This window comes from Leucopleurus acutus (assembly GCF_964270905.1).
Source record: "Leucopleurus acutus genome assembly, chromosome: 5".
NCBI classification, from domain to species: domain Eukaryota; kingdom Metazoa; phylum Chordata; class Mammalia; order Artiodactyla; family Delphinidae; genus Leucopleurus; species Leucopleurus acutus.
This window is the reverse complement of record NC_139147.1, coordinates 124,273,721-124,301,452: the sequence shown is the minus strand read 5'-3', so window position 1 is coordinate 124,301,452 and position 27,732 is coordinate 124,273,721. Positions and strand designations below refer to the sequence as shown.

The 27,732-nt window shown below is 42.3% G+C and overlaps 1 protein-coding gene across 1 annotated transcript; it reads left to right on the top strand.

Moving 5' to 3' along the window:
* The first annotated feature begins 8,186 nt into the window (after positions 1–8,186).
* On the top strand, positions 8,187–27,553 carry MRPS22 (mitochondrial ribosomal protein S22). The gene is made up of 8 exons (XM_082840258.1): positions 8,187–8,363; positions 14,826–14,989; positions 16,055–16,219; positions 18,064–18,207; positions 18,515–18,598; positions 20,092–20,237; positions 26,242–26,350; positions 27,348–27,553. The coding sequence occupies exons 1-8, from the start codon at positions 8,192–8,194 to the stop codon at positions 27,441–27,443; spliced, it is 1,080 nt and encodes a 359-aa protein (XP_082696384.1). The 5' UTR covers positions 8,187–8,191; the 3' UTR covers positions 27,444–27,553.
* The last annotated feature ends 179 nt before the right edge of the window (positions 27,554–27,732 follow it).

The following is a 27,732-nucleotide window of genomic DNA, read 5'->3' as shown; positions in this document are numbered from 1 at the left end:
GTTGATTTATTGGAGAGACTAGGTTTAATTTGACCTGAGATCTTAGATTTGATCTGAGATATGACATAATCTCAATCAGAATTCCAGGAAGGATTTTTATAGAAATTGAATACCTGATTCTAAATTTTATATGGAAATGCAAAGGACATAAAATAGCCAAAACAACTTTGAAAGAAAAGAGAACAAACTTGGAGAACTAACGCTACAAGATTTATCATAAAACCACAGTAACAATCAGCATAGTATTGACATAAAGATATAAAAGTAGATCAACACAATAGAACAGTTTCCAGAAATAGACCCACACATATACAGACAACTGACTTTTGAAAAAGTTGCAAAGGCAATTCAGTGCAGAAAGGACATTCTTTTTTTTTTTAATTTTGTTTGTTTATTTTTCTCTGCATTGGGTCTTCATTGTTGCACGTGGCCTTTCTCTAGTTGCGGCGAGCGGGGGCTACTCTTCGTTGTGGTGCGTGGGCTTCTCATTGCGGTGGCTTCTCTTGTTGCAGAGCACGGGCTCTAGGCGTGTGGGCTTCAGTAGTTGTGGTGCGTGGGCTCAGTAGTTATGGCACGTAGGCTCTAGAGCACAGGCTCAGTAGTTGTGGTGCACGGGCTTAGTTGCCCTGCGGCATGTGGGATCTTCCCGGACCAGGGTTCGAACCCGTGTCCCCTGCATTGGCAGGCGGACCCCCAACTACTGTGCCACCAGGGAAGCCCCAAGGACAGTCTTTTAAACAATGATTCTGGAACAACTGGCATATATATGCAAAAATATACTTCAATCCGTACCTCATTTTTTATATATATATATATATATATATATATATATATATATATTTTTTTTTTTTTTTTTTTTTTGCCATGCCACATGGCTTGTGGGATTTTAGTTCCCCTACCAGGGATTGAACCCAGACCCCCTGCAGTGGAAGCATAGAGTCCTAACCACTGGACCTCCAGGGAATTCCCTATATTTCAAAAATTAACTCAAAATGACCATAGACCTAAATGTGATTTCACATTTATTTCACATAAAACTATGAACTTTCTAGAAGAAAACGTAGGAGAAAACCTTTGTGACCTCGGATTAGGCAAAGCACAACCCATAAAAGAGCACAGTGATAAATTTAAAATTTCTCTTTAAAAGATATTGGGTTTTTTTTTGTGGTATGTGGGCCTCTCACTGTTGTGGCCCCTCGCGCCGTAGAGCACAGGCTCCGGACGCGCAGGCCCAGTGGCCAAGGCTCACGGCCCCAGCCGCTCCGCGGCACATGGGATCCTCCCAGACCGGGGCACGAACCCGTGTCCCCTGCATCGGCAGCCAGACTCCCAACCACTGCGCCACCAGGGAAGCCCAAAAAGTTAAATATACACTTGTCATATGTTTCAACCATCCCACCCCAAATATTTTCCCAAGAGAAATGAAAACATACATCCAAGCTTGTACACAAATATTCATAGGAATTTTATTTGTAATAGTCAAAGGCTGGAAACAACCCAAAAGTCCCTCAACAGGTGAATGGATAACAAATTGTGGTACATCCATATAATGGAACATTATTCAGCAATAAAAAGGATTAAACTGACATGACAACATGGATGAAGCTTAAAATAATTATGCTTAGTGAGAAAGCCCCCCAGAATTCATGCTTATGATTATAATCTGAAGATTATAGAACTCTAGAAAATGCACACCAGTCTGCAGGGAAAGAAAGCGTGGTTGCCGGGGGGAAGGGTTGTGCCAGGAAGAGTGGGAGGAAGGGATGGGGTGATGGACATGCTCGTTATCTTGATTGTGGTGATGGTTATATGGTGTGTACATAGGTTAAAACTTACCAAATCATATGCTTTGTATGTGTGTAGTTTATCGTATGCCAATTATACCTGAATGAGCCTGTTTATTTATTAAAAACAACAAGACAACTGCACTGGAAATTGTTAAGGTCAGGGATATGTGTATTCTCTTCTCATATGTTCCATGGAAGCTATGCCAGGCCTGGGTGTGCAGAAAGTGGCCAACAACCATTTGATTACTTTCATCCCTACAAGAGGTACCAGCATAGAAATAAAACTCATTGAGCAGGGATGGTAGTTCATGTCATTTAGTTGGTGGGGATATTATTATTCACTGATGTAGCCAAAGTCACAGTAGGTGAGGGGAATTGGTGTGGTCACCCATTTCTCTGGACTGCTAGTTCAAGTTAGCTCATTTCCATCTGAAATGTTTGCAGCCCTGGATGGTTTTTCCTGTTTGTTTTTTTTTTTTTGGTGGTACGCGGGCCTCTCACTGCTGTGGCCTCTCCCGTTGCAGAGCACAGGCTCCAGACGTGCAGGCTCAGCGGCCATGGCTCACAGGCCCAGCCGCTCCGCGGCATGTGGGATCCTCCCAGACTGGGGCATGAACCCGTGTCCCCTGCATCAGCAGGCAGACTCTTAACCACCGCGCCACCAGGGAAGCCCCCTGGATGGGTTTTAAAGAGACAGAACGGATGCCACACAGCCAGGGAACAAAATAAGATGAGACAAGAAGGATGATAATGGTGGTGATGAGAGTCATAGTAATAATATTATCTACCACTTGCTGGGCACTGACTATGTGCCAGGGCAGTATCTACTTCATGGCTGTTAACCCTCACCCTGCTCCTATGAGAAAGGTGGTATCATCCCATCTTGGAGAGGAGGAAGCCAAGGTGGTGAGTAGCAAGGGCTCATATAGCTAATAAATTGTAGAGTTAGAATTTGAACCCATATCTGTCTGATTCCAAAGCTCTTACCATTAAACCTCCCCATTCCCAGGCCAGCATAGATGTGTGAACACATGCATGTCCATCTATGCATACACAGGACCACACACACACACACACACACACACACATGTGTACACACATACACACACATTTGAATACACATGCACACTCACACCAATTGACCACCCATACATACACATATGCACAAACACATGTCCCCTGGAGACAAACAAACATGCACATAAACATTTGTGTGATGCACACAGCCAAACACGCACTGCGTGTGCACCTACATGCAGACACACACTTAGGGCATCCTAAGAACATACATTCTGTCCTTTCTGGCTTCCCATTAGTAGTGGCCAGTGCATCCCACTGCCAGCTTCTCCCAGCCCAGGCCCCAGGAATCTTCAGGAAACTGCAGTCCTGAGTCTAAAGTGAAATAATGCCCAGGCCTCTGATCTGGGAACTGCATGCAAGTCAGATGCATCACATTTTCTCATGAAAGAAATTTCTGATGTGCTTATTAACCTTTGAAAATACCAGCTCTCAGTCCCAAAGACCTCCTGAGTCCAGATCAAACTGAAAAATAACCTTGTGACAGACCACCCGGTTCTGAGCTGATGGGAATTACTTTCAACCCAGGCCAGCATGTCCCTCAGACAAAATGTTCCACATACCAAACCTGACAGCAGCCAGCTCTGGGGAGGAGGGGAGCCAAGTGTCAGCTATTATAGATCATGTCCACAGTGGCTGTGACATGGGATGAGTGCTCTGGGCCTGCGTCACAGTGGGGGCATCCGGGATGGCAGGAAGGAGCCGGCCCGAGTGCCTTTGACATTTATGTCGCTGTGCTATAGGGCAGAGAGTCTGCCTGTCATCACAGACAGATGTAGCCCTAGCCTTGGGCAGTTATTTTCTGTTTTGAGTGTTCAGTTTGGGGTAGAATTGTAGTTCAGTAGGTGTTGTCAGAAGAAAAGAGACAGAGTGTCATGTGGAAAATTGGGGATAAGCTGATAATTCCAGGGTTGGAAGAACTGAGTCATTCACCGCACCATCTCGTGGTGGAGGACAGTCACCCTGCCTGCTCTCTTTTGGGCCACATTCTGGGCTCGGAAGGCAGTCTCTATTATTTTCACAAGTCTCAGTGTTTTTCCTACCCCATGAAACACAAGTGAAACAGAGCTTTTCCATCGTAACAGCTGCCAGGGACCACAGAGTTTAGCCTCGTCTCTGCTTTGAATAAATTGGGTGGCCTTGGTCAAAACCCTTCATTCCAGAGCCTCAGCTTATATATAGAAGGTGGGACTATCAGTGCCTGCCTTGTCTACTTCACCAGTCTGCCATGAGGACACACAGGGCTAATGAGAAGACTGTGCTCTGAGTGATCAGGAAGGACTGCCCTGCAGCGCTACAGACCGTCCCACTACTCGGTGGGCTGCGTGGATTCAAGTTCTAGCATCACAGCCACATGCACAGCCCCCAGCAGCTACTTCAGAATTCTCACTCCTGCAGCTCCCAACACAACCCTACCTTTTCTCAGCCAATGACTTTGCTTTCCATTGCTCAGAGAAGAGAGAGGCCAAGAGGCAGGAAGGCCCTCTGATTCTCTACTCAGAACCTATCCACACTCTACCCATCTTTAACTCCCTGCCTGCTGGTTCAGAGGCCCCTTCCCATCAATGGACAGCGTCCCCACTTAGAATCTTATTTCCTGATACTTCCTTGGGGACCTCCCCTCATCACGTATCCCTTCTCGCTTTACTCTTTCTCTTGCTACTGGTCCCTTCTCGGCGCACAACGGGGCTTTGACCAAGGAATTTGTGTCTGTAGGAACCTGTTGGGGGTTTGGACCGTGAACAGGAACAGGGTGGAAACACTCTGGGTGAGGACAAAAATGCAGCAGGTGTGGCCCTTGGGAAAGGCTTCAAAGATAAGGTTTTGAAGACTACGGAAGTTGCAAGGGTGTTGCTGAAAATTGCAAGGGTTCTTAGATTGTCCAGACTGTCACCCTTCTCCCTCAGTCCCTGTTCTTTCTGTCTCCGTCCCTCTCCCTGACATCTATCCTCATACCCTCATCTTGAATTAAAATCCTAGTCCCTTTAGGGAAATAATGAAAAGTTCAGACTTTGTAAAATCACTGGCAGTTGAGTAATTGAAACATCACTTTTGTTTTACAAATAATAGGACTCATTCTTGCTGCACAGAGCTAGGCATCCCTCTCCCAGATTTGACCTGATGAATCCTACCAGTAGATGCAGCCAAGTTGTCTTGAAACTGTCTGTCAGAGGACCAGCTCTCTCCATTTCCCAGGGGTGAATAGAACCCCACCCAGGCCAATCAGCTTCTTTCACCAGAACTTGAATTTGATGGCAAGCATGTAAAGTCATCCCTCAGAATCCGTGGAGGATTGGTTCTGGGACTTCCTTAAATACCAAAATACAAGGATGCTCAAATCCCTTACATAAAATGGCATAGCATTTGCTTATTGCCTACACACATTCTCACTTACACTTTAAATCATCTCTAGATTGCTTATAATACCCAATATAATGTAAATGCTGTATTAATAGTTGTAAATACAATGTAAATGCTTCATAAATATTTGCTGGCACATGGCAAATTCAAGTTTTGCTTTTTGGAACTTTCTGGAATTTTGTTTCTGTGAATATTTTCAATCCACAGTTTGAACCCATGGATGCAGAAGTCGTGGATGTGGGGACTTCCCTGGTGGCACAGTGGTTGAGAATCCGCCTGCCAATGCAGGGGACACGGATTCGAGCCCTGGCCTGGGAGGATCCCATGTGGTGCGGAGCAACTAAGCCCTTGCGCCACAACTACTGAGCCTGCGCTCTAAAGCCCGCGGGCCACAACTACTGAAGCCCGCGCACCTAGAGCCCGTGCTCCACAACAAGAGAAGCCACCCAATGAGAAGCCCACACACTGCAGTGAAGAGTAGCCCCCGCTCATCACAACTAGAGAAAAGCCTGCATGCAGCAACGAAGACCCAATGCAGCCAAAAAAAAAAAAAAAAACGTCGTGGTTGTGTCATGTGTGGATTCAAAGGGCCAACTGTAGTTGGAACCACGTCATTCTGACAGCAGCCTCCTGGAGAGATTTCTCTTCAGTTCTTGCCTGGAGCTTGCATCCTTCAAGTCCTTCTTGAGGCTTGGCTGTTCAGCTTCCCCTTTAACTCTGTGAGATATTAAGCATCCTTCCCATCACTTCCATCTCTGTTTTATAGGAAAGATTTTAGTCGCTTGTAACCAGAGAATCTTAACTGATAAGCATATACCTCTGTAAAGCTCTCCCTCTGAAGATCTTCAGAAAGCCACCGACTTGGCTACCACATGACCTTCTTGTACCCTCTTTGGAAACACCGGGCATTAGATCCTGAAAGTACTTTATCCTCAGAGTCTGCAAGATAAGTACTATCATCATACCCATTTTTCAGGTGAGAGACTGAGGCTCTGAAAGATGTGGGCATCTGCCGAGGATTAAAGCTGGGACCAGGAAACTCGGTCATCCCATTAGTAAAACTTAGTGTAGCCCAAGAAAAGGAGGTTAACAGAAGGAAAGTGGGAGCGTCTCTGGCCAAGATAGCACCTCCCTCCATCTCTCTCTTTCTCAGACCTCCTACTCTGCCATTTCTGCTTCTGCTCCATTTTCCTGCCTTTCTCTGTAGACTGGCTTTCTTTGCTCACTCATTAGTGAGCATATTGCTGAAAAAGGCTGTTCCAAACCTAACTCTAAATAGTTACTCACTTCAAGCTTCTACCATCAAACTATAGTTTCTGTGTTTCTTAGTTTGAAATATTGAGATAAAATCTGCTTGGTACCTGGACAGCTGGGGTCAGCTGAAAAATGTCCACCCTCCTGAAAAGATATTTATTTCCTAATCCCTGGAACCTGTGAATGTTATATAGAAACAGGGTCTTTGTAGAAGTGTTAAGGATTTGAAGATGGAGAAATTACCCTGGTTTATCTGGGTGGGCCCTAAATGCAATCGTATGTATAACCTTACAGAGTGAGGCAAAGAGAGATTGGGCACAGACAGAAGAGAAGGTGATATGAAGCAGAGATTGGAGTGATGCAGCCGTAAACCAAGGAATGTTTGCAGTCACAAGAATCTGGAAGAGACAGATTCTCCCCTACAGCCTCTGAAGGGAGCACAGCTCTGCTAATACTTTGACCTGAGTCCAGTACTACTGATTTTAGATTACTGGCAACCAGAACTGGGGGAGAATACATTTCTGTTGTTTAAAGTAACCAAATTTGTTATGATTTGCTACAGAAGCTACAGGGAACTAATACAGCAGCCAATGGATTCACTTCTCCTGCGTTAGGTGTCCACTCATTGTCCAATCAGTTAGTTTTATCCAGGGGGATGTTAAATGAACAACCACAGAGGCCTATCCTCTGGGAAAGTAGTTGGTATATTCTCAGAGAAAGGACATAGCTGGGAGACACTTGCATGCATCCCACTACTACTCCCTGACACCTTTTATCCGATAGGTGTGAGAGGAAGTGTTGGGACACACTGGGCAGCAGTCATGCCTGAATGCATCACCAAGCCTAGGGCTCTCTCCTTCCCTGCCTGAATAGGGAATGAGTTCATAAACAGAGCTCTTACTGGGCAGTGGGTGAGGTGAGGTTAGAAGATGAGTCTATCTGTCTAGCTAATTCAAACGATCGTTTACTTAACACCCTTCTTTAGCCAGGTGTTGGGACAAGTTAGTACAGGCACCAGCCTATAGTCTGGTGGAGGGCAAAACCTGCACATCCTGGACAGCTGGGAAGAACTTAACGGGATCCTTTCATTGTTCAGTTAGTCATTTATTCAACAAATGTTTGCTGTGTACATATGTACCAGGCTAGGTGATATTATAATACAGTGTATAAAGTCATTGTCTTCTTGGCATGAGAAAAATAAGCAAGCAGATAAATGAGCAAAATAATTGAGCACAAATTGAGAAAAGAGCTACTACAGAAGAGACTTAAGATTCCAAGACAGCAAACGTGCGTGAGTTGATGGGGAATGGTGGTGGCAATCAGAGCTTGGAATCAGGTGTTATTTGGCGGGGTTGGTGGGGTGGGGCCCCGTGAGAAGTTTGAACGGAGAAGTCGAACGGGCAGTTGGATTTAAACCTGGGGCTGGGAGAAAAGGTTTGGGCAGGAAATTTGTTATTGAGAGCCATGGAAACGAAGGAAAGGTCTAGGAAAAAGAGCACATAAACACCTTCTACTCGGGAACAAGCGGTTTACAAGAAACAATCTATTGCTTCATAAGCAGAAATTTATTGTTTTATAAATAGAAATTGCGTAGCTTCCGGCAGCCTCCTCCCTCCTCCCTCTTCCACACTACATTTCCCAGAATGCCCTAAGAACCGCGCGAGACCCGGGATCGCTCTCAGACGCTTCCGGCGTAAGTGGCCCGGATAAGTATGGCGATCCTCAGAGCGTTTGTGTCCCTGTTCACCCCGCAGGCAGGTTCTCGGGTCACCTGGCGGGTCTGTTTCCGGGCCCGCACTCGGCCCCGGCCCGGTTCCCTGTTCCAGCCTCTGCCCGGGGTCTGCGGGGCGGGAACGCCATGCCGTGGGCTCGGCTCCGAGGCAGGTAAGTGACCTGCGGGGCGTCCGCTTGGGCGTTCTCCTGGGAGATCTAGAGCCTGCTTCAGGCTGGCGAGACCCACACGGGGGCCCCGGCTCTTCCTGCAGCGCGACCTTAGACCCAGTCGTCTCTCTCCTGTACCCGCGGGGTCTGTAGTCTACCGCGTTTGTTCATTAATTCCTTCACTTAAGCGTCAGTGCCTGGACTCCGCTCTTGGTAAAGCACAGAGCTACGTTTAGGGGATACGGTGGACTAGGACTGACATGGGTTTTGCCCTGAGCTAACTGGCGGCCCAGTGGGGAATGGCAGTACATTGTGACCCGGACTGTGATAGGGGTCGTAGAGAAGAGTGGCACTCAGACTAGGTTGAAAAGGCAAGGAAGGATTCCTGGAAAATATGGCCAAAGCTGGGACCTGGTTAATCGTGCCAGGGAGAAAACAAGAAGCATTCCACGCGGAGGAAACAGCATAAGCAAAAGTCCAGAAACGAGACTGAACACAGGTAGTTTGGGAACCCACTTTGGAGGTAGGATTGATGAGGCTGGTTATGACTTTGAATCTGGATATCAAAGGAGAAATCAATGTTACTTCTCCAGTTTCTGGCTTGAGCAGTTGAGTGGAGAGTAGTGCCATTTACACCAAGACAGAGAAGATTAATTATAGGGCAGTGTTTTAGATGGGAATGAGAGGAGGAGAAATCGGGGAGAAAAGGCAGGAGTAGATGAGGTAAGGAGACGGGAAGGGAAGCAAAGATAAACGTCTGTTTTGGACGCATTAAATTTGAGGTGCCTTTGAGATTCAAGTGGAGGTGTTGGGTATGCAGTTACATAGACATTGAGAAGTACTGGAGTAAAAATGTTAACCGAAGCTGGCGGAATGGGAGGGACTGTCTGAGGGGAGAGTAGTGCTGAGCACGACTGTGTGCCAGGCACTGTAAGAGACCCTGGGTGCCAGAGACCAGTACAAAACAGGATTGTGGCCTTGGGAGAACACAGAGTCTAGTGGGGACACGGTGCAGTAAGCAGATTACCTTAACTTTTTTTCTAAATGGTGTTGAAAGCCATTGGTGAGTTTTAAGTATGGGAGTGACCGTGATTACACTGTTAAGATAAAAGTTCTTTTCCAGTTTTATTGAGATATATTTGATATACAGCAGTGTATAACTTCAAGGTGTACAACATAATTTGATTTACATATATTGTGAAATCGTTACCCCAGTAAGTTAACGTCCATCTTCTCATCCATCTTCTCATAGAGATCCAAAAACAGGAAGAAAAAGGTTTTTTTTCTCATGATGAGAATTTTTAGGATTTACTCTCAACAACTTTCATGTATACCATACAGCATTCCTAGAATTTATTTATCTTATAACTGAAAGTTTATACCTTTTGACCGCCCCGCCCCCCCAGCACCTTGCACTTCACAAAGGTCATACGGTATTTGTCTTTCTCTGCCTGACTTATCTTAGTGTAATGCCCTCAGGGTCCATCCATGTTGTCACAAATGGCAGGATTTCCTCATTTTTTGTGGCTGAAAAATATTCTGTGTGTGTGTATTATTTTACATATTAAATTTTAAACTTCTCTGACAGCCATGATTTTCTACTAGGACGTGATCTTTTGGATGCTTTTCTTCTCACTAATAATATTCTTTCTTAGTAACTGTAAAGACAGGATGCTATCAGGAGTGCCTACTCTAACAGAACCACCTTTTACATGTTTTTAAACTATCTTTCTGGAAAAATTCAGAAGTATTTGTAACAAAATTATATGTTATTCACTATATTTTACATATATATATTTTACATACACGTGTGTATGTATATGTGTTTATGTGTATATAAAGATGTGAGGTATATAACATCTCACTCTTGTATACACATAAACATATACGTATGTATGTAAATATGTATGTATGTAAATATGTATCGTTTATCAGTCGGTACTTAGGTTGTTTCTATGTCTTGGCTATTGTAAATAATACTGCTATTAACATGGGGATGCAGGTATCTCTTCAACATAGTGTTTTCATTTCCTTCAGATATATTCCCAGAAGTGGAATTGCTGGGTCATATGGTAGTTTTTTTTTTTTTAGGAACCTCCATACTGTTTCCATAGTGGCTGTACCAGTTTACATTCCCACCAACAGTGCAGAGGGGTTCCTTTTTCCTGCACATCCACACCAGCATTTGTTATCTCTTGTCTTTTTGATGATAGCCATTCTAACAGGTATGAGATGATATCTCATTGTGGTTTTAATTTGCATTTCTTTAATGACTAGTGATGTTGAGTACTTTACATGTACCTTTCATACATCTTCTTTGGAGAAATGTCTGTTCAGCCCCTTTGCCCATTTTTTAGCTGGATTATTTGGTTTTTTGTTATTGAGTTGTATGAATTCTTTATATATTTTGGATATTAATTCCTCATCAGATATATGGTTTGCAATTCTTTTTTGCGTTTTGTAGGTTGTCTTTTCATTTGTTGGTTGTTTCTTTTGCTGTGCAGCAGCTTTTTAGTTGGATGTAGTCCCACTTGTTTATTTTTAATCTTGTTGCTTGTGCTTTAGGTGTCGTATACAAAAAATCATTGCCAAGACGAATGTCAAGGAGCTGTTTTCCTGTGTTTTCTTCTGGGAGTTTTATGGTTTCTGGTCTTACATTTAAGTCTTTAATTCACTTCGAGTTAATTTTTGTGAATGGTGTAAGCTAGGGGTCTAGTTTCATTCTTTTACATGTGAATATCCAGTTTTCCCAGCACCGTTTATTGAAGAGACTGTCTTTTCTCCTTTGAGTATTCTTGGTTTCTTTGTCAAATATTAGTTGGTTCTGTAGGCATGAGTTTATTTACGCACTCTCAATTCTGTTCCCTTGGTCTCTGTGTCTGTTTTTATGCCAGTACCATACTGTTTTGATTATATAGCTTGAAATCAGGAAGTGTGATGCCTCCTGCTTTGTTGTTCTTTCTTAGGATTACTTTGGCTATTCAGGGTCTTTTGTGGTTCCATACAAATTTTAGGTTTGTTTCTTCTGCCTCTGTAAAAAAATGCCATTGGACCCTCGATAGGGGTTGCATTGAATCTGTAGATGATGCTGGGTAGTATGGACATTTTAACAATATTAATTCTTCTAATCCATGAACACAGGATACCTTTCCATTTATTTATGTCTTCTTTGATTTCTTTTCAGCAGTGTTTTGTGGTTTTCAGTATAGCAATCTTTCACCTCCTTGGTTAAATTTATTACTAAATATTGTTTTTTGTTTTTTTTTTGCGGTACGCGGGCCTCTCACTGTTGTGGCCTCTCCTGTTGCGGAGCACAGGCTCCGGACACGCAGGCTCAGCGGCCATGGCTCACGGGCCCAGCCACTCCGCGGCATGTGGGATCTTCCTGGACCGGGGCACGAACCCGTGTCCCACTGCATCGGCAGGCTGACTCTCAACCACTGCGCCACCAGGGAAGCCATAAATATTATATAGTTTTTGATGCTTTCTTTTTCAGATAATTTGTTGTTAGTGTACAGAAATGGTATTGGTTTTGGTATATTAATTTTGTGTCCTGCAACTTTACTGAATTTGTTGATTAGATCTAATGGTTTATTGATGGAGTCTTTAGGATATTTTTATAGATAAAATCATGTCATCTGCAAATAGAGACAGTTTCCTTTTCAATTCTGTTGCATTTTATTTCTTTTTCTTGCCTGAGTACTCTGGCTAGAACTTCCAGTACTGTGTTGAATAGGAGTGATGAGATTGGACAGCCCTGTCTTGTTCCTGACCTTGGAGAGGAGGCTTTCAACCTTTCACCATTGAGTAGATTGTTAGCTGTGGGTTTGTCATATATGGCCTTTATTATGTTGAGGTGTGATCCTTTTGTACTTAATTTGTTAGAAGTTTTTAATCGTGAATTTTGTCAAATGCTTTTTCTGCATCTGTCAAAGTAATCATGTTTTTTTCCTTTCATTCTATGAATATTGATTGATTGACCTGAGTATGTTGAATCGTCTTCGCAGCCCAAGAAATAAATCCCATTTGATCATGGTGAATGATCTTTTTAATGTTATGCTGAATCAATTTGCTAGTATTTTATTGAGAATGTTTGACCTGTAGTTTTTATTTATTTATTTATTTATTGTTGGGTCTTTGTTGCTGTGCGCGGGCTTTCTCTAGTTGCAGCGAGCGGGGGCTGCTTTTCGTTGTGGTACGCGGGCTTCTCATTGTGGTGGCTTCTCTTGTTGCGGAGCCTGAGCTCTAGGCTCACGGGCTTCAGTAGTTGCAGCATGTGGGCTCGGTAGTCGCAACACGCAGCCCCTAGAGCACAGGCTCAGTAGTCCTGGTGCACGGGCTTAGTTGCTTCGCGACTTGTGGGATCTTCCTGGACCAGGGCTCAAACCCATATCCCCTGCATTGGCAGGCGGATTCTTAACCACTGCACCACCAGGGAAGTCCTGGCCTGTAGTTTTCTGTTAGTATCCTTTATTGGCTTTGGTATCAGGTTAATGCTGGCCTCATAAAATGAGTTTGGGAGTGTTCCCTCCTCTTCGATTTTTTGGAAGAGTTTGAGAAGGATGGGCATTAATTCTTTAAATGTTTGGTAAAATTCATCTGTGAAGCCATCTGGTCCTGGGCCTTTCTTCATTGGGAGAATTTTTTATTACTGATTCAGTCTTCTTACTAGTAATTGGTCTGTTTTGATTTTCTATTTCTTCCCGATTTTGTCTCGGTAGATTGTATATTTCTAAGAATTTTTCCATTTCTTCTAGGTTGTCCAGTTTGTTGGCATATAGTTGTTCGTGCCTCTTATGATCCTTTGAAATTCTGTAGTATCAGTTGTAATGTGTTTTTCAGTTACAATTTTGTTGGTTTGGATCCTCTTTTTTCCTTGGTCTAGCTAAAGGTTTGTCAATTTTGCTTAGCTTTTCAATGAACGAACTCTTGGTTAATCTTTTCTGTTGTTTGAATTACATTTTTAAGAGATGACTGTGAGTGTTCTGTGGAGAACGGTCAGAATGGAGGCAGGGGGATAGGTTAGGAGGCTAAGGCAAGAGATAGGATGGCCTTGACTAGAGTAGTGGCAGTGGGAAATGGAGGCTTAAAGACCGATTTATGAGGTGTAACAGGCAGTATGTTTTGTGTCAGTATCCTTTTTTGTAAAATGGGGATAATCGTAGTATTTGTGGGGTTGTTAGGAGGATTAAACGTGCCAAGTATGTAAAGTAGTTAGTACCGGCACATAGTAAATATCTAACAAGTGTGAGCTGCTAACATTACTCCTGCTGTTGGCTAGATGTGGAGGGTAAAGGAGAAATCAAGAATGACTGTAGGCTTCTGGCCCACGTGACCTGTTGGATGGTGCTAAGGATAATAGGAAAAGCAGGTTTGTGACAGGAGAGAAATTATGGGTTCTGCTTTGGCAGTATTGAACTGCATGTGAGATATCCATTGGGTAGTTGGATGGAAGATGATCTTGGCCGGAGATTCAGATTTTAGAGTCTCCAGCATATAGAAGTAATTATAGGAGGTTAGGAGATCATCCATCAAGACTGTGAGAAGGGAGAAAAGAAGAATGTAGTTCAGAATCCTGAGGGACACCAGGACGCCAGCATTTATAGGACTAGCAGAGGAAGAGGTGGTTGGGAAGGAATGGCTATTTTTTTAATGGAAATGGGGGTTGGGCAAAGGGATAGGCAAGCTGCATAAGGCAGAGCTGAGATCTGAGTCTCCTCCTCTTCCGTCCAGCTTTCTTCCATGATGCCACGTGACCTCTTCAGTGTCATGTCCAGTGACCCGGGCCTCTTTTTCCTAGCTGGATCCCCTCAGCCTAGAATTTCCTTCCCTTTTTCTCTGCTCTATTCAGGCACCTGGGAAGCCTTCTTTGACCCTACCATGCCCTTCTCTGCTCCCAGGCTATGTTTAGTTTCTGCCTCTGTAATCACACAACCCCCTGTACCTTCCTTGTATGTAGCACTTGCTCTAAGGAATGTAATGGAAGAGTGGAATTGATCTAGGCTCTGGCATCAGATAAACTGCAGTTTAAATCCTGGCTCTATCATTTAATAGCTAGTTGTCTTTAGGAAGACTCCAATATCCGATATCCTCATCTACAGAACTGGGGTATCAGTATTTTGTGGGTTGTTGTAAGCATTCCTGAAAATGTATGTAATGAGTGGCATATAGGAGACAACTCTGTAGATGGTAGTAACCATGATTGTTGTTAATGTTGCATTAGCTACTTTTTTCATGTTGCTTTCTTCACTAGACTTTCAGTACCTTTTTGACAGAAACTGTATCTTTATCATAGTGAATGCTCAGTAATTTTAAATGAATGAATGAAGGAATCTTGGAGGTATTAGTATTATGCATACTGAGGTAGACCTTGTGTTAATAATTTTTATTGTTGACTTTTCCATTTAGAGGTCTTATTGGTTTGTCATTTTTGACATCTTATTTACTAAAAATTCATTTTAACAGAATCTGGTAGCTCAAAGATCAAGAAACCTACCTTTATGGATGAGGAAGTCCAAAGCATACTCATCAAGATGACAGGCTTAGATCTGAAGAAGATTTTTAAGCCAGCTATACAAGAAGCGAAGCCACCAACGTATAAGCTAATGACCCAGGCACAGTTGGAAGAGGTATGTGAACGTAAGAATATTGGTATAATACCTTCCTTTAAAGGATTAAACAAGATTTCCAGGACCCCTTCAGACGCTGGTAGCTGCTCTTCCACAGGTGCTAGTGAGGGAGAGTTGCAGGCACAGAAGTGAGAAAAGAAATGTGAGCAGGCAGGCAGAGAGGAGCAGGGGGTATGGCCAAAATTAGGCAGACTGGGCGTGTGGTCCAGGCCTGGCTGTCCGGCAGAGCCGCCTCTGCTCCAGAACCAGCTTGATCAGCCTCCCTTTGTGCTGCCTGTTCCAGCTTCCTTCCTAGAGGAACATTTGTTGTGAGTACTTTGAGGCTGAGGCTTTGGTGAGATTATGAGATCCTTCTGGACAGCGTCCAACTCCAGGCAAGGGTCCTCCTGGAGTCGTGAGTATTGAGTGCTTTGTGGAAAATGCTTTGATGTACGAATATATGAAGAGCAATAGCTCTTCTTTCTAATTCAAAAATAATTAAGAGTCATAGCAAAAAATTCAATTACCCAATAGCATATCACACGAAGGGCCCCTTTCACCTCTCAGACATAACCACGGTTAACAGTATGGCATGGAGCAGTGTGCTCAGTGGTTAAGGGCAGGGGCTCTGGAGTTAAGTTGCCTGGGTTCAATCCTAGTGCTGCAGCTTCTTAGCAATTTACTTAACGTTTGTGTGCCTCTATTTTCTGTCTCATAAAATGACATAACAGTAGCACTTAGCTCATAAGGTAGTTGTGGGCATTAAATGAGCCAAATTTAATACAAAATATTTAAACACATAGTAAGCACCCAATAAGTGAAATCCTTTGTCCCATTTCAGGCAGCTTTTGTGGCCCGGCTCTGTCTTAGAGCATCCCTTTGCTGTTTTGAGAGTGGTTAAGCCTGTAGCTAGTGCTGTCAGCCACACCACAGAGGCAAAGACCAGGGCCCAGGAGCCCACTTATTCATGGCTACAGCCTCTTCTCTTTGAAGTCTTTAGCATTTTTCATTAGTGTCTGCTTTTGTCAGGTGATCCTTTTGGTCTGTAACCTTGCGGCTTTCCCAAGAAATATTTTATTTCATTAGGCTACAAGACAGGCAGTCGAGGCGGCTAAAGTCCGATTAAAAATGCCACCAGTTCTGGAAGAGCGAGCGCCAATAAATGACGTGTTAGCTGAAGATAAGATTTTGGAAGGAACAGAAACAGCCAAATATGTGTTTACTGATATATCATATAGCATACCACACCGGGTAAGTGTATGTCTAATTGCAAAATGATTTTTATTTGAAATACTGTGTAGAGATGGGCCTGAGGGACGAGGGTCAACATCGTGTGACCCAGCTGTCTCTGAATCTTCCAAACCAGAATTTCTGCGACTGAGTGAGACCTGGCAGATACAGCATAAAGAAGAAAAATGCAAACCAGCACCACATCATCATGTCACCATTTCCTTACAGATTATGGACACAGTATTTCCAGATTGACTGCAGAAAAAGAGACAGGTGTGCTGAGACAGAACAAGACAGAAACCTACCCTCAAACCACAAATAGGAAAGTATCTTCAAGGCAATATAGGAGAAGGGAGATTCTGCTCAAGTTAGACTGATTTCCGTAGCTGAAGCTTTTTAAGATGGAAATTCTTGCTGATGCCAAAAAAACTCAGACTTCCTGAAGGATTTTCACTGTTCAGAATTTGCAGTAAAAATGGCAGGTTTCCCCAGATAATTTTCAGGCACCACTTCATCTGTTGTAGTTTTTATTGTCTAGCTCCTCTTCCTCTGATTGCCAGTTCCAAAAGAACACTCTGGCACTTACAAAATATATTAGTTGTTGTTTGAGCCTTTTCAAGTAAAGAGCAAAAGAGTAATTTACAGTTCAGCCCACAAAATGCAGTAGAATATTGCATAGTGATAGGGCTGGGAAAAGGGCCACCCTGTACTAATCTTTCTATCATATGTGATTTTGGTTGGAAGACATGATTTGAGCAATGTCCATGTCTGTACATCAATCACCTGTATATCTGACATAATGAACAGGGATCAGAATTTTCATTTTTAATGAGAGTTTTGCTTTTATATATGTTTGCAGTGCTGTGCAGGCTGGTTGTGGGAGCGTTCTATAACCTGAGAGGGAGAAAGGAACTTGGAATTCAAATTACCAAAATCCTTTTGAGGAACAACTGTGGTACTTTGCCATCTGCTATTTTTTTTCTATTTGCAGTGCTTGATGAAAGTTTTAATTATATTATCCTCAGAACACATTCAGAGACTCTTAACATCTCTGAAGAGTTGAGTGTCAGTACCATCTGGTTAATTTAAACATTAATCAGAGGGGTCTCATTTATCTGCTATGTGCAAGGCTCTGTGTAAGTCACTCTGGGTGTTGCAGAGAATTGTAATCCACAGTTCCTGACCTCTTCCAGTTCTGTAACAGTATTAACAGTATCTGAGAGGTGTTAAGAATCCTGCACGTGATAAATTGCCAGTTGGGTGGTACACACAGTGGGTGGAATTCAGTGGAGGAAGCAGTCCTGTGGCCTGGGATTTGGCAGGCGGACCAGCCAGTCTCTCTGACGCTTTTGTCTCCAGTATGAGGCATCGCAGAGGTGTGGGATTAAGACTCCACACCTTTGGGTTTGTTCCTTCAATCCCCGGGACTTTAAACATAAATCATAAAGTAGTAAAGTCTGTCTGTGTGAGACTTTAGGATGGGGAAATGAAATAATTCAGAAAGGTTTTATAGCACTTCTTTCTTCTGAAATGGATTTAGATGAATCTCAGGTCACCTTTTTTTAGTTGAACCGTTTTATGTATTGAACCCACTTGAAGGCTATAGATCCCATTTAGTACATACTTTGATTTAGGTTTCTGCTTGTCAGAGGCACGGCAGTGATTAGTGAAGGGAGTATCAAATCTCGCCAGGTCTTTGAGGCTTACAGTTATCGTTGAAATCATACAGATGATTGCATCTTATGTTTCCCGGTTGCATTTTATATTGTTGATTGCAGGTTATTCTTATAATGGTGCTTAGTGGGACACTGGAACTAAAAATTAAGTCCTCACGGCCTCATCCTTGACTACGTTTTCTATTTCAGGAGCGTTTTATTGTCGTCAGAGAACCAAGTGGCACACTACGCAAAGCCACTTGGGAAGAAAGGGACCGGATGATTCAAGTTTATTTCCCAAAAGAAGGTCGTAGAGTTTTAACACCAGTAATTTTTAAGGAAGAAAATCTTCAGGTAAGGTGATTTTGGTTTCATAGAGGTAGCGCTGATGGTTTCTTTGTTGAACAGTTGGCTCTGGTGCTGCTGGGCCTTTTGCTTTGATAAACAGACATTTCTAATGATAAGGAGGGTTATTTATCTTGTAATTGGCTTAGGTAGGATTTGAATCCAGGTGTGACAGTTACGAAGCCTGTGTTGTTTCTGCATCCCTCTTGCTGAGCACAGATGTGGCCTGTGTGTGGATGGGCAGGTCCGGCATGGCGTCAGGACAGGTGTTGCACTCTCATGTTCTTCTCATCTAATTCTGTGTGTGTTGGTTTAGACCATGTACAGCCAGGACCGGCATGCTGATGTCCTCAATCTCTGCGTTGCCCAGTTTGAGCCAGATTCTGCTGAATATATCAAAGTGAGTATATTCTACAGTTTCTAAAGTATGGGCTTAAGTATGATTAAGAGTATGATTTTTTAATCCAGCACAATGAGTTAGGTTATAAGCTTTGATACAGGGGGAAGAGAAGGGAAATGCCTGAACACCTATCAAGTGCCTGATGTACACCAGATAGATATTTTCATCCTCACAACCCTTGACTGAAGGATGAGAGAATTTAAGAGTTAAGTAACTTGCTGAAAGTTGCACAGCTAGTCAGTGGTAGAGGTAAGACCCAAACTTGACGGCAAAGACTATTCTTTTTTCAGTTAATCACACAGGAAAACAGTTGTTCACGGAAATTTGCCAGAATGCAGTGTATGTATCTTACAGTTCAGTTTAATAAATAATCATATAGTACCTTCCATGTATAAGGTATTGTTGTGGAGGTGTAGGTTATGGCATGAACTAGGATAGGGAGCCCTGTCAGAGTCCACAAATGATTGTGGGGAAGAGTGCTAGTTAAGTATACAGATAATTAGCACAGTAGGTCTAAGATGTTAGGTGCTAAGAGAAGGTTACAACGTGCTCTCAGGCGTCATAGGGTTCTTGAAGAGGGTTCTAGAAGGGCAGGGAACATTATGGCTGGTGGAGTTGGGTGAGGAGAGGTGTTTCAGGTAGAGGGGAAAGTATGAACAACAGGCAGGAAACAAAGTATACTTGAGAAATGGCCAGTCATCTGGTTTGCTTGTACATGCAGTGTATATGTAGGGGAGTGGTTCAAGATTAAGCTAGAAAGGTAGATGGGGCCATATCACAGGTGGCCTCAGATGCTAGGCTGATGAATCTGGACTTCAGTCAGCAGCCTTTTGAACACAAGAATGCCCTCATCAAAGTCCTCATTTAGGAAGATCACTCTAGAAGAACTGAAGGAACATTCGTTAGTAAGTTAGTGTGGGGTAGCTGATTGGATAGGGAAAAAAGGGAGTGGTGGCCCATTATTTCCAGTGGTCCATATATATATATATATATGTAATAGGAGCTTAATAAATAGTGCGTGGCTGGGCTTCCCTGGTGGCGCAGTGGTTGAGAGTCCGCCTGCAAATGTGGGGGACATGGGTTCGTGCCCTGGTCTGGGAGGATCCCGCATGCCGCGGAGCGGCTGGGCCCGTGGGCCATGGCTGCTGAGCCTGCGCATCTGGAGCCTGTGCTCTGCAAGGGAAGAGGCCGCAACAGTGAGAGACCTGCGTACCGCAAAAAAAAAAAAAAAAAAAAAAAATAGTGCGTGGCTGCTGAAGAGTCATTGATCTGCTATAAATGTTTGGCAGACTTGTTCCAGGCCCTATATACTTTGACAGTAGAGGCTGGTCTAAATCATATCTGCTGGTCAGTGATAGTGGAGGCCGGTATAAGTAGACCTCGTTTACTGATACTTTCTTGGGCAGCTCACATGCTAGTAGATGTATACCCAGTAATGCTGCTCACTTCTGTTTATTTTCATATCTCTGAAAAGTTGCATTTTGTGTGGACAGATTCATCATCAGACCTACGAAGATATAGATAAATATGGAAAGTATGACGTTTTACGTTCAACAAGACACTTCGGTGGAATGGCTTGGTATTTTGTAAATAAGAAAAAGATTGATGGTTTACTGATTGACCAGATTCAGAGAGATTTGTAAGTATGATCTTAGTAAGTAAAGAAATTCTTATTATCATTAAACTTGTATTTAATCTATGTTATTTTTCCAGTGATAACAATGTACTGTCCAGTGATAGATTTCACTTACCTCAGTTTGTTTATGGGTTTGTTTTTCCAGTATAATCCAGTTTTCTCAGTCTTTGCTTCTGTGTTGTGTAAACGGGGCTGGATTCTTTGAAAGAGTAAATGGCTTTGGATCTGTACTGTATACCCTGGATATTGACTTATCCCTGGCCTTACTGGTGCTCCTGGATACCAGTGAACTTTCCATATACTTAAAGGGGATTAAATAGGAAATGTAAAGAAGTAGACGTAAGCTCTGATGGGTGCTTTTCAGTAAAAGTCATTTAATTTATGAAAATACTCTTGCTTTTGATCCTCCTTGTTTTTGCAAGATTTTTAAGGCATTAAAAAGGTTACAGGTTTTTTTCAAAGTTGTGTGAAACAAAGAATGTCTGTTGTATTTTAGCATTCAACTGGTGTGCACCCAGCCTTCTAGCTGAAATAATACTTTACAACTTGTGATGAACTGAGGAGATTATTTTCGAGTATCTTTCCATTGGTTGAGTTAGAGAAAGGCCAAAATAACAAGGAAAAGAAACCAACACGGCTGTAGTAAGAAAGTCACCAGAGAGCTTAGTGATTATTGCCATCTTGAATGTAAGGAGTTTTGACTCAGACTATCCTCCGTGTAATCTGAATCGTTCACACAAAGGTAAGGCATTTGGAACTAGAAGGTTCCATATTGTCTAAGAATTACAGCCCATGTGGAAACAGTGTCATTTCTCATAGAAACATCATTCCTAATGGTAAGTGATTTCCAGGCTAGCCCTCTTCTCCAGCATATGTAGTGTAATCCAATTCAGAGGGCAGAAATATACCTTCATCCCACATAAGCAAGAGGCTGCTGCTGGTCATGAGGATGCTCAAAAATGACTTGCCTTTAGGTGCATTAGCAGTGACATCTCCTGTGAATGAATTTTCTTATAAAGCTTCTCAAATGTAAATATTCTGAAATTATTTTATTATAAAAAGAATTTAACTTTTTTTTATTTTTTGCGCTACGCGGGCCTCTCACTGTTGTGGCCTCTCCTGTTGCGGAGCACAGGCTCTGGAGGCGCAGGCTCAGGGGCCACGGCTCACGGGCCCAGCCGCTCCGCGGCATGTGGGATCTTCCCGGACCGGGGCACGAATCCGCGTCCTCTGCATCGGCAGGCGGACTCTTAACCACTGCGCCACCAGGGAAGCCCGAATTTAACATTTTTTATAAGAAATTAGAGCAACACAGAAATGTACTTCTGGACTTCCCTGGTGGCGCAGTGGTTAAGAATCCACCTGCCAATTCAGGGGACACGGGTTCTATCCCTGGTCCAGGAAGATCCCACATGCCGAGGAGCAACTAAGCCCGTGCATCACAAGCCTGCGCTCTAGAGCTTGCGAGCCACAACTACTGCGCCCACTTGCCTAGAGCCCGAGCTCTGCAACGAGAAGCCACCGCAGTAAGCCCGCGCACCGCTGTGAAGAGTATCCCCTATTCACCGCAACTGGAGAAAGCACATGCACAGCAATGGAGACCCAACACAGCCAAAAAGGAATAAATTAAAAAAAAAATGTATTTCTTTGAAAATTAAGGTTCTTTATCGAGGAGTACTAATAAGCGATATTATAGTAATACTCATCACACGTACGCTTTACCTCTGAAGCAGTTCATTTGCATACTGGGAGGGAATTTTGAGTTCCTTGAATTTCCTGATCTGCTTAAGTAAAACTTCCTGTGGGAATGCTGAACAGGACAGTTTGCTGCAAATCCCAGGCTAAACAGTAGAGGGTGCATGTCCTCAGTGAACGGAGCCCAGGCCAGAATTGAGATTCTGCACATTTATTTCAAACTGAAGTTCCACTGTTGGTTTTGAATTGAGATGCCTTTAAAATCTTTGCATGTAAATTTATTTTTTTTTTTAATTTCAAATATGGGCTGGGTGTGAAGCTAAATTATTCTGTGAGACACAGGCATTGTACCGTAGCATGAACGTAAAGAAGCCCTAAGCATGACTAAGATATAGAAACCCATTTAAGCTCTTGATGGGTTCACATGGTTATGCTCTAAAGAGAATTACTGTTATCTTTTGTTGTCACGTTTATTGGACTATTAGATTACAACAAACACAACAGATTTATACTGAACATTTAAAAAATATTTTTCCTCTGGAAAGTTTTACTTTCTCACTTCTGGCTTCTCAGTTCTACCAAGACATGGCCTTTAGGGTGGATGGGCCTTGGAATGAGCCCAGAGCATCTCTCAAAGGTCACCATGTCTTGAGAAATTCTTTACCCCACTCTAGAAGGGTTTTTATTTTTCCTTTAACATCTTTATTGGAGTATAATTGCTTTACAATGTTGTGTTAGTTTCTGCTGTATAACAAAGTAAATCAGCTATATGTATACATATATCCCCATATCCCCTCCCTCTTGCATCTCCCTCCCACTCTCCCTATTCCACCCCTCTAGGTGGTCACAAAGCACTGAGCTGATCTCCCTGTGCTATGCGGCTGCTTCCCACTAGCTATCTATTTCACATTTGGTAGTGTATATATGTCAATGCCACTCTCTTACTTTGTCCCAGCTTACCCTTCCCCCTCCCCGTGTCCTCAAGACCATTCTCCACGTGTGTGTCTTTATTCCTGTCCTGCCCCTAGGTTCTACAGAACCAATTTTTTTTTTTTTTAGATTCCATATATATGTGTTAGCATACAGTATTTGTTTTTCTCTTTCTGACTTACTTCACTCTGTATGACTGACTCTAGGTCCATCCACCTCACTACAAATAACTCAATTTCTTTTCTTTTTATGGCTGAGTAATATTCCATCGTATATATGTGCCACATCTTCTTTATCCATTCGTCTGTCAGCGGACACTTAGGTTGCTTCCATGTCCTGGGTATTGTAAATAGAGCTGCAAAGAACATTGTGGTACATGTCTCTTTTTGAATGATGGTTTTCTCAGGGTATATGCCCAGTAGTGGGATTGCTGGGTTGTATGGTAGTTATACTTTTAGTTTTTTAAGGCACCTCCATACTGTTCTCCATAGTGGCTGTATCAGTCTACATTCCCACCAACAGTGCAAGAGGGTTCCCTTTTCTCCACACCCTCTCCTGCATTTATTGTTTCTAGATTTTTTGATGATGGCCATTTTGACCGGTGTGAGGTGATAGCTCATTGTAGCTTTAATTTGCATTTCTCTAATGATTAGCGATGTTGAGCATCTTTTCATGTGCTTTTTGGCCATATTTATTTCTTCTTTGGAGAAATGACTACTTAGGTCTTCTGTCCATTTCTGGATTGGGTTGTTTGTTTTTTTGATATTGAGTTGCATGAGCTTCTTGTATATCTTGGAGGTTAATCCTTTGTCAGTTGCTTCGTTAGCAAATATTTTCTCCCATTCTGAGAGTTGTTTTTTCATCTTGTTTATCGTCTCCTTTGCTGTGCAAAAGCTTTTACGTTTAATTAGGTCCCATTCATTTATTTTTGTTTTAATTTCCATTTCTCTAGGAGGTGGGTCAAAAAAGATGTTGCTTTTATTTATGTCACAGTGTTCTGCCTATGTTTTCCTCTAAGAGTTTTATAGTGTCTGGACTTACATTTAGGTCTTTAATCCATTTTGAGCTTATTTTTGCATAGGTGTTAGGGAGTGTTCTAATTTCATTCTTTTACACGTAGCTGTCCAGTTTTCCCAGCACCACTTATTGAAGAGGCTGTCTTTTCTCCATTGTATATTCTTGCCTCCTTTATCAAAGGTAAGGTGACCATATGTGTGTGGGTTTATCTCTGGGCTTTCTATCCTGTTCCATTGATTTATATTTCTGTTTTTGTGCCAGTGCCATACTGTCTTGATTACTGTAGCTTTGTAGTATAAAGTCCGGGAGCCTGACTCCTCCAGCTCCATTTTTCTTTCTCAAGATTGCTTTGGCTATTTGGGGTCTTTTGTGTTTCCATACAAATTGTGAAACTTTTTGTTCTAGTTCTGTGGAAAATGCCAGTGGTAGTTTGATAGGGATTGCATTGAATCTGTAGATTGCTTTGGGTAATAGAGTCATTTTCACAATGTTGATTCTTCCAATCCAAGAACATGGTATATCTCTCCATCTGTTTGTGTCTTTAATTTCTTTCATCAGTGTCTTACAGTTTTCTGCATACAGGTCTTTTGTCTCCTTAGGTAGGTTTCTATTTTATTCTTTCTGTTGCAGTGGTAAATGGGAGTGTTTCCTTAATTTCTCTTTCAGATTTTTCATCTTTAGCATATAGGAATGCAAGAGATTTCTGCATTTTGTATCCTGCTACTCTACCAAATTCCTTGATTAGCTCTAGAAGTTTTCTGGTAGCATCTTTAGAATTCTCTATGTATAGTATCATGTCATCTGCAGACAGTGACAGTTTTACTTTTCTGATTTGGATTCCTTTTATTTCTTTTTCTTCTCTGATTGCTGTGGCTAAAACTTCCAACCTATGTTGAATAATAGTGGTGAGAGTGGGCAACCTTGTCATCTTCCTGATCTTAGCAGAAATGGTTTCAGTTTCTTACCACTGAGAACGATGTTGGCTGTGGGTTTGTCATATATGGCCTTTATTATGTTGAGGAAAGTTCCCTCTATGCCTACTTTCTTGCAGGTTTTTATCATAAATGGGTTTAAATTTTGTCAAAAGCTTTTTCTGCATCTATTGAGATGATCATATGGTTTGTATTCTTCAACTTGTTAATATGGTGTATCACATTGATTGACTTGCCTATATTGAAGAATCCTTGCATTCCTGGGATAAACCCCACTTGATCACGGTGTATGATCCTTTTAATGTGCTGTTGGATTCTGTTTGCTAGTATTTTGTTGAGGATTTTTGCATCTATGTTCATCAGTGATGTTGGCCTGTAGTTTTCTTTCTTTGTGACATCTTTGTCTGGTTTTGGTATCAGGGTGATGGTGGCCTCTTAGAATGAGTTTGTGAGTGTTCCTCCCTCTGCTATATTTTGGAAGAGTTTGAGAAGGATAGGTGTTAGCTCTTCTCTAAATGTTTGATAGAATTTGCCTGTGAAGCCATTAGAAGGGTTATTTTTATGTACCCTCTCAGCTTTGAGGTGGCAAATGGTAGGAAGGTATTGACTATGTGAGAGCACAGAGATTATTTAGTTTGGGGAAGGCTAGGTAAGTTTTAAGGTTGAAAATTGTTTATAGGTTTCACAAAAGGTAAGTACAAACTGTAAGAATTGAGCTTTTTTGTTATGGCTTCATCATAGATAGTTGTGTGACACTAGATAGGTTGCTGAGGTAGAACCTGACTTTCCTTTTGTTTGGTATGCATAATTGCACATTTGCTTCCCTAGGATGCTGAGTTTTAACTGATGGGTTCCTGGGAATACAGGAGGCCTGGGAGTCTTGCCTGGACTCCTAAAATGCTTCATACAGAGGCATCTGTCTCAATGAAAATTTGTTAGCAGATGTCACTGCAGTGGTGGCACTGAGCAATCCCCATGACCACCAGCCTCCAGCTTATGTAGGATGAAGGTACAGTCACACACCCCCCCCCCCCCCCGAGTTGGATTATGTTATCTGCTGATGATGTGGGCTGGCTTGGAAATCATCTACCATTAGAATGCTGTCTCTACAAGAAATGATGTTCTGCTTCCAGAAAGGATACAGCCACATTTAGAATATATTCACTGTCATAAATTGGGCCCTGCCTGTATTGACTCCTGCCCTACCTATCTCAGAGTTGAAATGAAGCCTAAATTAGACAGTATTCCTGAAAGTGCCTTTGAAAGTATGAAACTGAAGGCCATAAAAAATTTTTTCTGGCCCAAGGGAAGTTTGAAATGTAATTTAAAGTTTGGCACATTTATAGGACTGTGAAGCAAAAGAAGAAAACAGTACAAAAATTAAAAAAGAAGAAAACAATAAACCTTTTTAACAGTAAACTCTTTCCCTCTAGAGTCGATGATGCCACCAGCTTGGTCCAGCTCTATCACATCCTCCATCCAGATGGCCAGTCAGCTCAAGAGGCCAAAAAGCAGGCGGCTGAGGGATTACATTTAGTTAAGGTAAAGGGACTTTTTTTCACATTAGCTACTGTGTGGTGACTGAGTTGGAAAGAATTTTTAAGTGGGTCATACTTAATGGTAACTAAACAGATTTGTGGCCTTGAACCAGAGTGATCAGAGCTACCATATTTCTTTAGCCTGGACAGTAGAAACAAGAGCTGCTGCTGGAGTCCAAGAAGTTCACACAGTGGGGCAGTAGCCCCCTTGTTTTTTGCAGTACTGGCAACTAAGTGGTCAGGTCACCAGCAGGGCGTGGTGGAGGACTGCTGGGTAGTACACATCCCCAGTGCAGCTTCCTGTCCTCCAGTTCGGTCACATTCCTGTTCAGGTGTCCAGAAGCTGGGAGGGTAGTGCTTGTATAATACCAAGCCTTAGTTGTGCTATCATTTTGGAATTGCATACCTCTCAAAACTATGGGCTAACATAGATGTCTCTGTAAATGTTGAGAGACGATTTTTTTCAGGAAGGGAAGGGGAGACCATTGTATAATTTTCATCTCTAGATTCTAATGCTCAGGTTAGACATGTATTTGTGGATCTGGCTTCTATCCCAATATTACTTCATGCATACTTCAAAGCAGTTACAAAGCTTACTAAGGATAAAAACAACCAGTGATGATGACATCATCGGTGGGGTAGAAAAAAACCCATTCTTTAAAGTGAAAAATCAGTTTGCTAACTCTTATCCTCCAGATTTCTCTTGAACCTAATGGTTTTTATTTTGATCCAGCAATGTCAGGTTTCTTAATTTTTTTCTGAAAGATGGCATCCATATTTGGATACCTCTGGTGTTTAGAATTAGTGTTGCTTTAACTGTGATACTGTTTTCTGTCCATGTAGTATGCTTATTGTTTGGTAATCAGAAAAATACTGGAAATGTGGAAGGCTTTTTAAACTGGGACTTTCCTTTGCTGCTACAGAAATGTTAGTGATGTCTCAAAACTAAAAACTACCAATAGTATATGCTCTATTATTTTCAAACTTTTTTTTTTAAACAGGTCTTTGCAGAAACAGAAGCACAGAAGGGAGCATATATAGAACTAACACTGCAAGCTTATCAAGATGCATTCATTAGCAATTCTGCAGCTTCCTAAAAATACTTTTTAAATAAATTTCATTTTACTAAATACTGGCTAGTTTTCTCTGTTAATACTGAGCGGTTTAAAAATGTCAAAATTGGGAGTTCCCTCCCTATAAAATTACTTCTTTTGTTTTTTAAGTTCCAAGTAGTGCCTCTATCAGAAATACAAAGAAAAACTTGTTACTCTGCTCACTTTCCTAGGCTACAAGGGGATAACTGAGAAGTACATCTTAGTGCCTGGTCATGAATTTTTCTAATCATGTCAGATGAGTACAGTGTAACAAGAAAGGAAAAAAAAAGTA